Genomic DNA, 14,867 nt, shown 5'->3' on the forward strand with positions numbered 1-14,867 from the left:
ATGCCTAGTCAAATGCAGGGTGTTTACTGTGAAGATCCTGCACTATAAGCTCAACCCAGTTTTGCATCACATCCTGAGTCTGGCAGGACACACGGAGCAAAACACAGAAAAACTCGGCTCTCTGGATTCTCCATGAAAGGAAAAGTCAGTATTTTTTAACTCAGTAGATAATAATGTAGGGATTAGTAACACCCATTTCAGATTAAGTGATAGAGAAAAGAGCATTGCTCAGATAAATCTGTTTACAACAGAATATCAAATCAGTCAGAAATTCCAGAGGATAATGGTGAGATGACCACTAGGACGTCAGTAGGCATTTTTTGTGCTAGGAAAAAGCAGCTGAGTTAGAAGAAAAGGGAAAACAGGTTCCCATTTTTGGGGCTGTGTATTAGTAATAATAACTTAATATTTTATGTTAAATCTGTATAATCAGAAAGGCAGTTACAAGCAGAGCCCACAGCCTGAAGTGACAGCATGGTTAACCAAGAGCAGTATTTCTTCGAGTGCTTGTAGTGGATAGTAACCTTTTATTTATTGTTGAGGTTAATTTCTCTTTCTGAGGGTCACTAACTTGATCTTATTTGCTTGACTTACTCTTGGTCTTCTTTAATCAGAGCAAAAATCCTTTGTAAGTAATGCCCGTGTGAATGCAGCTAATTCAATCGTATGACCTTTTCCATCTTATTTTACCCTACGGCTTTTTGACTTCTTCTAATCAGACGACAAATGATTAGACTGCAAGTGGTACAGAACACTCAATAATTGTTTTGTTTATGCTTTTCTGAAATGCTAAATTATTGCATTATTATAGTACTGTTTTCATACCTTTATCCAACAAGCCCACCCCTGATGTATGTGAGCTTTAAATAACGATACTTCATTCTCAAAGAGCAATCCTCACTCACAAGGGTTCAAGCAGTAAAGCTCAGCTGTTGATTACTCCCACTGTGAGAAAGGAGGCAGCCGCCAAAGTCTCAAAGCAGCTGCTGTCACAGAAAGCACTTTTCACCTCTCCTGATAGTTTTGCAAGGGCTACTTATAATTACAGACGTCTCTCTGCAAGTATGGGTGGTTAGTCCTGTCTTAGTGGGTGACATCTCCAACATTAATTTTTAAGATGCTATTTTTCAGACAACATATTTTCAGGCAGTGCTGGTTCTTTATTTAGAAATATAAAGATTGAATTTTGTCAAGGCCAAGTAATAGCATAGGAAGCATGAAGTTCTCTCTCATTATGAAGCCTCCAACAGTCCTGATATCATCCCTCTGCAATAGTTAAAAGCAATCAAAATTTAAGAAATGAAGCACTCAAATGTTTAAGAGCCTTCATCAGCAAGTTGGTGACAGACATCAGACTCCTTGCTTCTAGACTCATGCTCTTCCTGTAACTTTTCTGGAAGCTCATTTAAAAAGCAATTTTTATTATTAAATTTTTATGCCAGGAAGAAGCCCACGGGAGCTACCAAGTTATAGTCACACCGGAGTGAAAGGTTTTGCAGAAGCGTTAGAAGAAGATAAACCCTGAAAAGGTTGTAGGCTTACAAGCCAAGCTTCCTTTGAACAGACAGATTTTCCCTCAGCCACCACAGCTCCAACACTGACCAGTGAGTTAAAGCCCCTCACAGTACTGTGCAGCCTGATGTAGAAGTAATCAAATGCTGCTGCAATCAACTTTAATCAGCAATTATGGGGATCTGATAGAGGGCTATAATCTTGCTGGAGCAACTTGATTACCTTGTTTTTTAGCACTATATCTCCCTTTAACAGCAAAAGGTACTACCTGGCCACAGAGAGCTTTCAGGAGTCAATATGCAGAATGAAAGAATGTATGTGCCTTATTAAATCAAGGCTACACTCTACTCATGCATGCCTTGCAGCAATACATATTTATATGAAACACAGAAAAACAACTAATTCATTACACAATACCGGACAGTGATTTATTAGTTCTTTGCTGTGCTTTGAGAAAATCTGGAATTTTAATCTCATATAGTTTGATTTTGTAGTGTCCCAGAAAGGCTATCCAGCTGAAAGTAGCACCTGCATCTGACCTCCCACAGATGACATTACTGCATCCAGTAGGCATAGGAAAAAAAAAAAAAAAAAAAAAGCTTCCTATTTTTTAACCTTTAATTAGTACTTAGTACATTATGCATGCTTAGGGCAAGATTAGCCATAAATGCTTCCAGGGGCCCCGCATACTTACTAGTAACCCCTGCACGTAGGGAGTGTGTATTTCACCCAGAACGAGCACGCAGAAAAATAAGTAGCAGAGAGGGTTGGACAGCATATAATTAAACTTGTTTTGCATATTAGGTGAGCAACTAAAGCAGAAACCATTACTCTCTGTCTGTACAACAGCTCCCAAGGTTGCTAAAGGGAGAGCCACATCTTGCAGTATCAAGTATATGCTACATATAACCAGTGAGAAATAAATAGGCTTCTTGTTATGGCAGGGCTGAGACAGCCAAACATGGCACCAAATTCTCCAAGGTGCTGAAGTCAGTGGGAATTAAGGAGATCCAGCACCTAACTGAATGCACACAGAATACCTGAAAAGATGATTTTTAAAATATTTTTCAGCAATCCAATTTAAGTGGTTATGGTCAATTTGTTTTCCTCATTGACATAGGTTTTAGGATTGCAAGATTTTAAAGCAGCAAAGCTTTCCACTGGCTTGTTAAATTACCAGATGTAAATACCACATTTTTTTTAAGAACATGATTTTAGGGACCAGTCTGATTTCATTGCGTTATACTGCAGGGGAAAAATATACTTATAATCTTAAAAATCTCCTCTAATATGAAAGCAATCATACTCCAAACAACCAAAGCAATATGTTCTACTGAATCTTTCTTTAGGAATATGCATGCCATTTCAACATTTTGTAAATCTGAAAGCAACTGCATGGAGCAGTACTCGCTAATGTAAGTGATGAACACTTTTTGTGAACAATACTTTCTATTTCTATACTCCATGTCACTGAAGAGTCAGCTAATAATGACACTTCTAAATTAATTTATTTCAGGTACAATGTAACAACCATAATCAGCTACAAATCCTTTTGCCCTATTTGCATTTACTGAATTTGCCTTAATTACGCTGCTGCCTAATTGCGAAGCTCAGTCTAGAGGGGAGCTCACAAGACCCAGCGATGCAGAAAGCTGAGGACAGTTTATTCCACTTCATGGATTTACAACTTTCTGCTACTGTAAACCGGCTGGCACAGACTCCGTTTGGGGGTCATTAACATGTAAACAGTGTCACACGGAAGACACATGGCAGTGACCTACCATGCTAATGAAAAGTGATACTGAGTTTACTAATTCAGATAAGGGTACACAGATTGCCTTTTCTCTCAAGCACCAAGGCCTGTCACAGAAACAAATGCGTGGACCTTGTTGCAATTAATTTGATTCTTGTTCTTTTAAAGCTTTACTTGTAGATTTAATTAAAGCTTTCATGCAGCACACACTTTCAGGAAGTATCTACGTCTAATGCTTTTTTTCCTAAATTAAAGAAACAAGTGAAGGTTATGATCCAGAGAACAACAGGCAATCAGAAAATTAAAAGCTATTCTTAATACAGTAAGCATAAGTAAATACAAAGCACTGTGGGTATTTTGCGTATGCCTCTTATAACTAATGTTACACTGGAACTTTCGTGATGACAGCATTTTCAATCGCTTGACCACAACAAACAAAAAAAATCCAACACAAAAAATTTTCATGAATACACTTAACTCTGCCTTTCCCTAAATTCAACATGTTAAATTTGACCATAGACTAGTAATCCAAGCAACAGCTTTTGAAAATATACAGAGAAAAAAGCAATGCATTAACAGGAGGATATTCTGAAGTTCTCAGCTTTGCCTGTGCCCCTCTCTGCTGAAGCACAGAGGAGCTCTCATGAAGTAAGGTTGGGGCTGCAGGTGTGACTCGGAAAATCCCATTCTAACATTTTAAGAAATCCATTTTTTCACATACCTATTTGACCTTGACCTCATTCTGCAACTATTCTGCCACATTCCCTTTCTTAGGCCTTCAGTGCCTAAAACGGAAGGAAGCTGTTTTCGATTCACTCCAGCTACGGGCCTGGAGTGCCCTTGTAGAGTAATGCTCTGGGAGCCAGCTTGGAGAGCTCCAAACAATACCTCAGATGACAACAAAAGGTGACTGGGATGGGAAGAATCCCCCAAAGTTTTGGGTTTCTCAAACCAGGCCTTAGAGAAGGGTCACGAACCAGGATAAAATGGACCAAGGAAAAAGACGGTCAGGAGTGAGTGGAGTTAGGACGAACGACCTGGCAGCAAGTATTAAGCTCCAGCAGATGAAGTAAAGCAGAGAGAATTAAGGACATTCTAAGGAAACATTTTTCAGGAGTGGATAATTAATGCAGTATCCAAGGAAAAAAATGGCTAGGGGAAAGGGAAGGAGGAAAGGAAGAGAAGAAACAGCACAGGTGAGAAGAGAAAGGTCAGAAGAGTAAGAAGGAAGGCCTCAGAGCTGGAAATGAGGATTCTTGTTGAAAGAGAAAAAGAAGCAAGGAAGGAAGACAGCAAAAGTAGGATTTAAAAAGTATGTGAGATAAAGTCCTTTGTGGATAGAGAACTGGACATGAACAATTCATCAATGCACAGTATTCTAAACTCAAAAGAGGTCTATAGTGCTTTGAATCTCAACTAAAGGGAGTAAAAGCCTTATTTGCAAATATCTTATTCAGCAAAAAAAAAAAAACATTATTCCTGGCTCCTGCTGGGAACTCCTGCTGGGAGCCTGTATTAAGACTCTACATGCAACTAGAGTAAGCACCTCGTTCTCCTTTTTTTTTTTTTTTTTATCCTTAAGCATGCATTAAATGCTCCCTGATGGTTTATTAACAGCCCTATGTGTTTCTCTTCTTGCCTTAATTCAAAATATTTTCTATAATCTGAGACTGGAGAGTATTAAAACACATTTCTGCAAATGCTTTCGTCACTGGTGAACAGAGAGTACTACTCCCAGTTATAACTGGATATTGAAGCTAAGCATGAGGGCCTTATTCTGTAAGGCATCATAAACCTGAAAGTCTTACCTTAAAATCTGTGTATGTATGAAACATTCAGTGATTCATTTGCCTTTGAAAATATACTGTGAACCATGAACCCAGTCAGTTTGAACACCATAATTCTAGTGACAATTGTCAAATAGGACCATAAAATGCAACAACACATTTATGCCTAAAGCCTAAAGCACAATCCAATACACATTTTTAAGCAAAGGCTGTACGTGGGTATGTAGCCTAAACTGTTACTTGCTGCAATCAATATGCATATATTATTATATCCAATACAAACATGTTGGCCAGATCCATACTGGCTGCCCTACTTTTTGCTCCCACATCCCCGCAGGAGGAGATGCAAAGGCCGGTGCTGAGCGTGTAATGGCTCTAAGCCATGTGCTCCTCCCATTCCCTTACACCGGGGAAATGTAGAGGCTAGAAAAGGCTTTAGTTGCCCTTCAGACAGCCAGAGAAGCCTCTGGCACCTCTGCTTCGTGTCTTCACAATGAGAGGAATCAGGGAATGGGAAAGGAGTGCAGCTGTCTCCCTCTGCGGCTGCTCGGGGTGTAATTTAGCTACCCCATTTGGCCCAACGTCTCACCACAAGGGATCTCAAAGATTCATGTCTGTGTGAGTAACCTTCTCATGAGAAGCTTCCCTGAGCTTCAGGTGCTGAACAGAAACATAAATGTGCTCCTTTACGTTCATCAGCTCAGCACTGACAGAAGCAGGACCCCCATACAATGCTCCACTACTCCAGCTACTACCCCATCTTACTTGGATCACTGCTGCGCTCAGGTTGCCCACAAACTGACTGGAATTATGCAAGACTTTTCTGACAGTCCTTCAAATTTCTGTCTGCAGCTCAGTTTGAAAGCTACAGACTAATAATAACAATAATAATAGTAATAATGACAATAATGAAAAAAACCTTTCTTGCATACTCATAAATTAAAACGAGCTTTGATTCTGATACCTATGAAAAGTCTTTTAAGATATTTTGTTTTGCAACAGGGCATTGGGATGGATGAGCCAGACTTTGATTTGTAAATACGCAGCAGTCCCATTGCTTTGTTTGCTTGCTGAGTTCTTGTGAGTTTTTTCACAGCTGATGCAATCTTGCTGACCACACTTGGCATTTGGGCTATTGCTATGAAGTTGGGAAAAACTCTGAGCAGAGAGGATCCCTGCCCAGACTCTCCCACAGGGAGGCTGAGAGCCTGAGTGACCCTGGAAGGCAGAAGAAAGCAACTGAGATCTGGTTTCTTACTCTCTCATGTCAAAGTCGGGCTCTTCCCTGAAGGAAAACAATGGCCAAGAAAAGAGACAGAAAGAAAACGTGGAAATGAATGATGCCTTTGGTCTGCTAGATTCTACGAATAGCAACTGTTCTTCACTCCAGGGATCTTGAGGTGGCAGTGTAGACTTTAAAGGAGCTCAAGAGATATTGTAGGGAAGAAAGGAAACAAAGAGGAGAAGGAGCAGGAAAAGGAGTCAAGAAGAGGTATTTTTCTTGCGAAACAAAGAGAAAAAATGAACAGATGCTACCTGGAGACAGATTACCATTAATCTAGCCATAACCCCTGAAGATAGGGTCAAGAAAGGTATTTGAGCAAAAGCATCTCCTATGAGATTCAGGGGTTATGTGAAAGATTACAGATAAGAAGTTCAAACAAAAATATAATTACTCAGACAAGCTAATGCAATACTGATGGATACAACAACTCAGTGCCCTACATCTCCCAACAGGCAGGAACATCATGTTACAGATGTTGTTATTTGAGTAGCAGAAGAGATTAAACCTGTGGTATACCACAGCAAAGAAATCCTAGGCTGCATTTACTATATGATTTCCTCTATCTAGTTTCCTTTAATCATTTTTCTTCTGCTGGTCCTCCACAAGACTGAGATATATGAAATGCAACATCTACCTTGCTCCTTGTAGTCTCAACCTTTGCAGACACCTGCTGTTACTCGGTTCAATATTTCATTAAACCACTCTGAAAGCTAACAGCTCCAGCCATAGAAAAATACAGGCCTTTAGCAACCTAAGTTATCTAGTGAGTTGTGGCCTGAATATGCAGTATAGCTTCTTTGCCAGCAATATATTTTCAGTCACACAAAGTATGGCAAAGCATGTTTGGGTTTAGGAGAGTAGTTTTCAATTTCATTGTACAGTAAATTTTTCAGTAAAATTGTACAATAAATACTAATCCCAAAATAGGAAAAACTTTCCTGTATCCTGTCAACATCATACTAGTGATGTATGCCATCGCTTGCAATATTTAAAATGAAACTGAAATTGGTGTCAGGCTATCTACAAATGCGGAAATGCCATGACTTTGACAACGTCAAAAAGGCAGGAACTGCACCTTTTACCTAAGGAAGATTACATTTCAGCCTTAAGTAAAGTGAATGAAAATGGTTATACCCTTTCTCAAAGTCTAATTCAACAATTATGGAAAAATCTCAGTGCTTAGAAAAAAAAACTGCTGCTGATGGTAGTTGCATGATTGATTTGGGAACCAAATATTTAGGAGGCTACAAACAGTGTCAATAGGCTCAGTGAAGAATGACTTCAATCCATTATTTTACAGGGAAATTGCTCCATCTTGCTAGACTAGAGGAACTGATTGAACCAGACTCTGTATGGCAGAGTAATACAAATACTGAAAATACAGAGGTAACTTCTTTAACGCTTATCTGCCTCTATCCTTGCTACCCCCTCCAGAAAGCATATACTATATATATAGATTTGTTTATAATAAAGTTAGTCTTCCTATTTCCCCTACAAGATTATCCTCAGAACTCAATTAAAATCCCTGTGCATTAGTTTAGAAAAACAAGGCACTGCTTTATCTACGTGCAAGGAACCAAGTCTGTAGATTGCCTAAGCGTTCCTTTTCCCTGCAGTTATATTGGTTTACATAGTAAGTGTCTCCTACCTTCAGCAAACAAAAAGTGTAAACTGCAGCTGCCCCCAACACCTCCAAACCTCAACTCATCTACAAATTAACTGGATGACACTGAGGGAGCAAGCACTGCCCTGAGTGTACCTATGTGACGAGCACAGCAATCCATCACTTCTCACTCTTGCATTTATTTCAGTCCCCTCAAACCTGCAGCATAGAGAGAGAACTATTTCTCATTTGATCCGTTTGCGATGAGGTAGTTTTGAAAAGTCTGGGTAACTTCAGAAATTACTCTAGATATCCCACTTGCAGGTATCAGAAAAACAACCATAAACTTGTCCACAAAAGATGAACAAAAGCACAGCTATTCCTCCATGGCTTCTGCTGGTAATCTTAGCTATTGCAGCTCAAGAAAGCTATTTCTTGCAGTCAGACCATGGCCCTCGGGGTCCACAAAACTTCAGAAAGAGCTAATAAAGAAAAAGGATTTACTTACTGGTGGTCTGAGTGCTATGGATTATTTATATTTTTTCTACATACAAATGGCAGGGAATGTATATATAAGCCTTGGCTATAAAGCAATATAATCAGATCCAAAAGAATCAGAAGGAACAAGGAATCAGCATAAGGAATAATGACTTCAGAATGATTTTTAACAATAGCCATGTAGTGTATTTTAATTAAAAATAACATTTTAGCTCTGAGATCACTTCGTTTCTCTGATATTCTCTGATATTGTACCTCTGTACTCATAGCATGTGGCACATAGCCCACTAATGTACTTTTCAGGCATGAGGATTTACTAAAACACCTTCCTTGCTATTTTGGGCGCTGCACATTATCCAAAAATTTCAATATTGGCATTACAGACTTTCCCGGATGCAGCAGAACACCAGAATTCCCAAATCATTTAAGTCTAGCTTTAAGTCTAGCCCACATTTATTTTAGGCTGCACAATACAAGCCTATGTAACTATTCATATTTAAAGATTCAGAAGAGATCACAAGCTCAGCCTAACAGATCAGACACATCAAACAGCTCAAACACATTTGTGTTTTTCTGTTCGGTGTGCCCTCTACCTGGAAAAAGAGAACTGATGGACTTTTCTAGTTTCAGGAGCACTTGCAGTTGAGAATACAGAACTGTTTCCAACACCTCTGGCTAATTTCAAACTGAGGCAAAGTTTGACATGTGATGACTGCATATTTACTGAAACTATCCATAAGTCATTCTAAACAGCTTAAATACCACTCAACTTTTGGAAACGTCATTACTAAAAAGTAATAAACCCCTCTAATTATTATGGTCTTTGGGAAAATCTGCTAAGTTTGTGCTTTCTGCCTCAGATACGTGGACAAGCCCAGTGGGGCCTGAGATCCAGAAGCCAGCACTGAAAAACTGCTAAGAAAGAGAGAGAAAGAACTAATCTCAGGAAAGACCCCTGGTCTCTAAAGCTCAACTTAGATATGGGAAAAGTGTACTTCAACTGGGCCCCAAACTATCACAATCTTACAAAAACAAAACAAAACAAAACAAACAAAAAAAAACCCCAGCAGTTCTGTCCTCTTTAAAGTCACACAAAATTATTAGGCAACACAATTTCTAGTCCCAAACAGTCCACTTTTGTAATTTTTCAAGATTATTTTAGGCTCCCTGGATGATATTTATGTGATGCACGCCTAATCGAAGTCACCAAAGCAGAAGTCACCAAAGTAGATGATTAGAGCCAGGACAGACAGTATCAGCTAGATTTGCTAAGACGAAGAGCTCAACACTATTAGTATTTTCTAGGAATACTGGGAAAACAATTGTCTCTCATTCCCCTCCTTTAGCACAACCTGACATGACTTGTGAGAAGGCACAAAAATGGAATAACATTATGCACCTAACTCCTGTGCAGCACTATTGCTACATAACTATTTAATTTCAATAATAATCATAACCTACCATTTTGATATCAAATTCAAACTAACAGACAATGATAAAAGCTACCTGTACAACTCTGCATTTTAACCGGGCATATATCTTACTCCCAGCAGGGTAATAAAGCCTCTTCTTGAAAACGCCTCATACAGCTACAATCTTTCCCAGAATCTGGGGCTGAATTTTCATGACATTGATTTCCACAAATGCTCTAGCAGGGGCACTGCCTTGAGCAAACTCAGAGAGTGTGAGCACTCATTTTTCTGCCTGTTGCTGGGGCTTGCATGCCTCTAGTTACGTTAGCTCCTGGCTAATGTTTAACCATCTTCAAAGGCTCTGTCTATATCTTACTCAAAATGAAAATCTTGGACATAAAAGCTAACGGTCATTGGTCAGTGCGCTGGGGCTCATTCCCATGTGAACTACAGGCTCATCTACTTCATCCACCACAGTCCCACAACAAACTTTAATGCATTTTTCCTGCCCTGGCTAAGGTCACTGGGGGTTTGTCCATCGAAAGAAGTGTCAGGCAAAAGCCACGTTGTGCAGTGCTGGCTGCCACGCTGGCAGCACCAGTCATTGCAAGCTCAGTTAGCTACTGACATCGGCTCAATTCTTCCTTTCTTCCCACCCAGGACATGCTGCTAAGTCACAAGAGCTGCTGCAGAGTTAATGAGGGTTATGAAGTTTGCTCTGATCTTAAGAACAAAAGAACTCAGAGAGGACTGGCTGCCACCGGACCAAAAAATCTGCTACCTGATTGAGGAGAAAGGTAGAGAACACAACAGTTCTCAGGAAAGGGAGAGTGGGAGGAAAGGCTCTGGCAGAGGCACTTAAGCCCATTAACAAGAAGTATAATTCCTAATAGCAGTACTCAACTCTTTTCTTGTAACGCCTTTTGACTGGCTAACTAGCTAATACAAGAGAAAACGGGAATAGCTTGCTGCCAAATACGCACAGCTGTAGGTCCACCTCTGATGATTCATCCGCAGCTCAAAGCATCTGCCAATTTTTTTCTTTTTTAATTTCCATTTAGGATGGCTCTAGACATGGCCGAGATTGCAGTCCATCCGGGAAAGGGAGCCCGCAGCACATAAGGAAATCAGCACACCAGACAGTGGTAACTATTTTAGCGCCTAGAGGCTTCGTTGCATGTCACAGCTTGCATTTACAATGACTAATCAGTAAACTTAAATATGATTCTCAGCACGGAAATGGTAAATTAGCAATGGCAGAATATTGCAATGATGTTTCTAAAAATACAGAATGTTTTATAATCCATACTAACTTCCTCAGTTAAAAATAAAATTGGAGTCATTATTTCTGATCTGTGTAACTCCACAAAATTCAGTGAAGTTGCATGGCATATAAACAGGTGGAGAATTTGGTCCAAAATACTTCCTCATTTTGTGACCTGATTTTGTCTGCTCCTTTCTGGGAACTTACTTCTTTTTTTCCCAAACAAGGAGCAAAATAATACATAGATTGCACAGTTTCTTTTGGAAGACTTGAAGCAGGCAAACTACAAAGCTACTAAATTTGTATCACACTAATGGAAACACAGGTCTTTCCCTGAAGTCACTGTAAGAGCACCCCACAGAGCCGACACAGCCCTATTCCATCTACTGTTAAGTTACAGTCCTCATCACTGCAGAACACTTCAGCTGATGCCTTTTCCATTGTCACTGGAAAAAGATAAAGAAAGTATAATCCAATTTCCTTCCGTAATGAAAGTATTTCATTTCATGTTTTATTTGCTGCATTTTTTTTGTCTTAACTTCCTTAGCTTTGAGACATCAATCATATTAGACTATTAATTGAAACATATTCAATAGTTATGGCATCAATGTGACTATATTATAGTTATATATAGTCATAATTACGACTATATTATGATTATATGACTTACAACATCTTACTGTCCTGACACTTAAAACCGATTACTTGAATAGTCCCAAACTGAAGAATTTTTTGAAGGGATATTTTATAGAAAATATATTCTTTTTACCTCAGTCTGGAACAGAAACAAACTTTGAAATGTTGTATCTATGGAAGAGGTATTTTTTCTGACCTTCATATTAATATAATGCTTCAAATAATAGTTTAAAAAAATTGCACTATATGTAAAGTGTCAAGTATGAATAATATGAAATCTGAACTACAAAGTGAACAAACAGTTTAAATATATTTAGAAGCATTATGGAATAACATGAGATTTAATTTTTGGTTGCTTTAATTCATCTGAAATATCGTGCTGCTTATAAGATTTTCAAAAGATAAAGCATCTATTAATTTTACTGTAAATTCCATACAAGAGGTTCAATGCTCCCTTTTTCAAAATAGTCTTTGAAGACCATTCATTGAAAAAGTTTTAAGAGCACTTTAAAAAAGAGAAACATGAGGAATATAACTCTTTTTTAAAGAAAACATAACAAGGAATACATTCCTTTCAGCAGATTCCACTGCTGAAAGCCAGTACCTGAAAGCCAGTACTGTGTCTGTCTCACTATATTGAAGCATTTCCTTTTTCCCAACTGCTTTTAAATTGGAACTTTAAAATGGGTATCTATTATGCTGCTGCTGGCCAATAAGATTAAATAAGCCTAAGTGCATCTCATTTTGCAAAGAAGCAAACTCCCTAATATTGAAACACTATTATGGCTTCCTAGTATCTGAACAGTCTGTGAAAGGGATCTGTTAAATTCACAGAAGAACCCTTCTCATTCATCCCCAATTGGCAGAAATTAATGAAACAAAGGTTTTGGGTAAATAATGAAGCTAATAATGGTATCACTACAGGCACTATCAAAAGACTTGCTAAAAATTACGTTTCATCTTGCCTCATTTTTTGCTTAGTGTATCAGTGCTCTGTCTTTTTAAATCCATCCAGGTAATGGTAGCTCGCACCACTTATGCACAATCTTTATGAAAAATTAGTAATATGTACACAGGAACAAATGGAAGCGCTTTCATGGGTTTAATCAATGTTAGATTTTCAACAGAACAGCTGAGAAAGAAACTGCTGCGTAATTTCTGAAAATTGTTACTTAAGCATGAAAATTTCTTGTAGACACAATAGTGATAATTATGATACCTACTACTTTTCAATTAAGAAAATTCACAACCTAACTATATTCAAAGGATTCTAATGCTTAGTATGAGGCATCGGAAACAGTTATAAAATCAAGTATTTTTAAAAATTACTGACTGTGCTGGTTTTATCTAAGTACAGCTTTTAAAAAAATTGGTTTTCATAAAAGGATTTTCAACATTAGCATTCACTACTTATGCATGGAACAACATGGCAGAAAGAGTGTCTCTGATGACAAAGAAGTTACTTACAGGTAGTAAGTGTAGGAGTGATAGCTTCTTCTGCCATGATGGTGGAAGGATTAGGCAGTGGTGGAAAAGATGAAATGGAAGGAAAGAAAAGCCAAATATTAATGTATGAAAAATCAAGATGAAACTGAGACCAGAACTGGTGACACAAATGAAAGGTAGCAAGAATGCATATCTGGGCATATCATGCAACATGTCTGGAACTGACAGACGGCATATCCAATCCCCGTTAAATTTTATGCAATACAATATATAATACTTCTCCAACTGCTAAATTAATCCAGCTTCAGGTAAACCCACCAGCTAAGGAATGATACGCAACGTATATATGTGTATATGTGTATCTACCCATAATGCATACACAAACACTCCCATTAAAGTGATAAATGTGATTTGCATTTCAACTGGATTAGGAATGAGGATGTGAAATTTCCAATAGTTAATAAGAGTTTTAATGATGAGGAACTTCAGAGTATCTACTAAAAGTAGCTTCTCATCATAGTACCAAACAATTTTGAGATATTCATTTCTTAAAGAAATCAAATGGCAATTTATTCTGCCATTGAGAGGACTTGGACTTGTTTCTAGAGGGGAAAATAAATGGCCACAGGGCAATACATTTCATCTTTTTAATATTTGTTTAGCTTCCAAAGAAAAAAATACTTTGTGCCCATAATTGGGTCCATAATTGTGTTCATAAAACTTCCTTCAAGTTGCATTGAGTAAATTTCCCTTCTCCTCAGATGAATAAAAAGGCTATACTTTATGACTGAAATTATTTTACTGGCATTTCCCTATGTGGCAGGGGTAAAAACAAGACCTGCCCCTGTATCCCTGCTGTTCCTGTCCATGGGTTTGTCGCCACAGCAAACAATCTGGAGTCCCAGCATCACCATCCCTGCAAATACAGCCCAGGCAGTCTCTCCTGCCCCACGTCCTGCACCCCAGCCCCTCGGTCCATGCAGGCGCTGTGCGAACGCCGAGCGCCCAGGCCCCACAGCTACGTTTTTCTGCTTTATTTCTCTCCCTCCTTCCCTTACAAGCCCACTGCAGGTAAGGTTGCAACTGCCCAAAAGGGGCAAGTTCCAGCCTGAATGAATTCTGCACGTTGACTGTTAATTAGAAAGCATCTCGAGTTCCTAAAGCATCTCTGAACATAACTTCAAGTAACATTCATATGTTGTTAAGATAAAAGACTGAAAGAAACTGTGCAGGCATTTATAATTTTTACAGCACACACATACAGCCCTTTGAGTACAGAAGAAACATGTAAACAGGCCTTGCAAAGGACTATAACTAATGTTAACTTGCCTCTAGCTACATGCTCCAGGCATTCCTTTGAAAATCAGGCTTTCATCAAATTTTCTCTCTCATCTTCTTTGTGTGAAGATGCCGTTAGAAATATTTCCCAGATTTTATTCCCATTTTTCTGATGCAAACAGTATTGTTCAAACACAAGAGGCTAGATACTGAATATTTAATCATGCAGCACATCTGCAAAACGTACACCTGTTAAAGCTGAGTTGCAAAAGACAGCTAAGAACAGAGTGAGGGGAGAGCTGCTGACACAGCGGCAGCCTGCCTGCACCAGCACTGCGCCCACTGCGCTCAGCAAGGGCGCAGGACTGGCACCTACCAAAACAGATCCACTTA

At 38.8% G+C, this 14,867-nt stretch overlaps 1 protein-coding gene across 1 annotated transcript in view; it reads right to left on the reverse strand.

The window, feature by feature from the left end:
- PTPRM (protein tyrosine phosphatase receptor type M) overlaps positions 1 to 14,867 on the reverse strand; it is a 423,056-nt gene that overhangs the window by 123,333 nt on the left and 284,856 nt on the right. Inside the window, exon 16 of the mRNA XM_088524079.1 lies at positions 13,218 to 13,247. Coding sequence (XP_088380205.1) covers positions 13,218 to 13,247 — 30 coding nt within the window. The remainder of the gene's footprint in view (positions 1 to 13,217; positions 13,248 to 14,867) is intronic.

This window comes from Tinamus guttatus, unplaced genomic scaffold, assembly GCF_059628265.1.
Source record: "Tinamus guttatus ecotype Peru unplaced genomic scaffold, ASM5962826v1 Tinamus_guttatus_pri_ptg000203l, whole genome shotgun sequence".
In the NCBI taxonomy this organism is placed as follows: Eukaryota; Metazoa; Chordata; class Aves; order Tinamiformes; family Tinamidae; genus Tinamus; species Tinamus guttatus.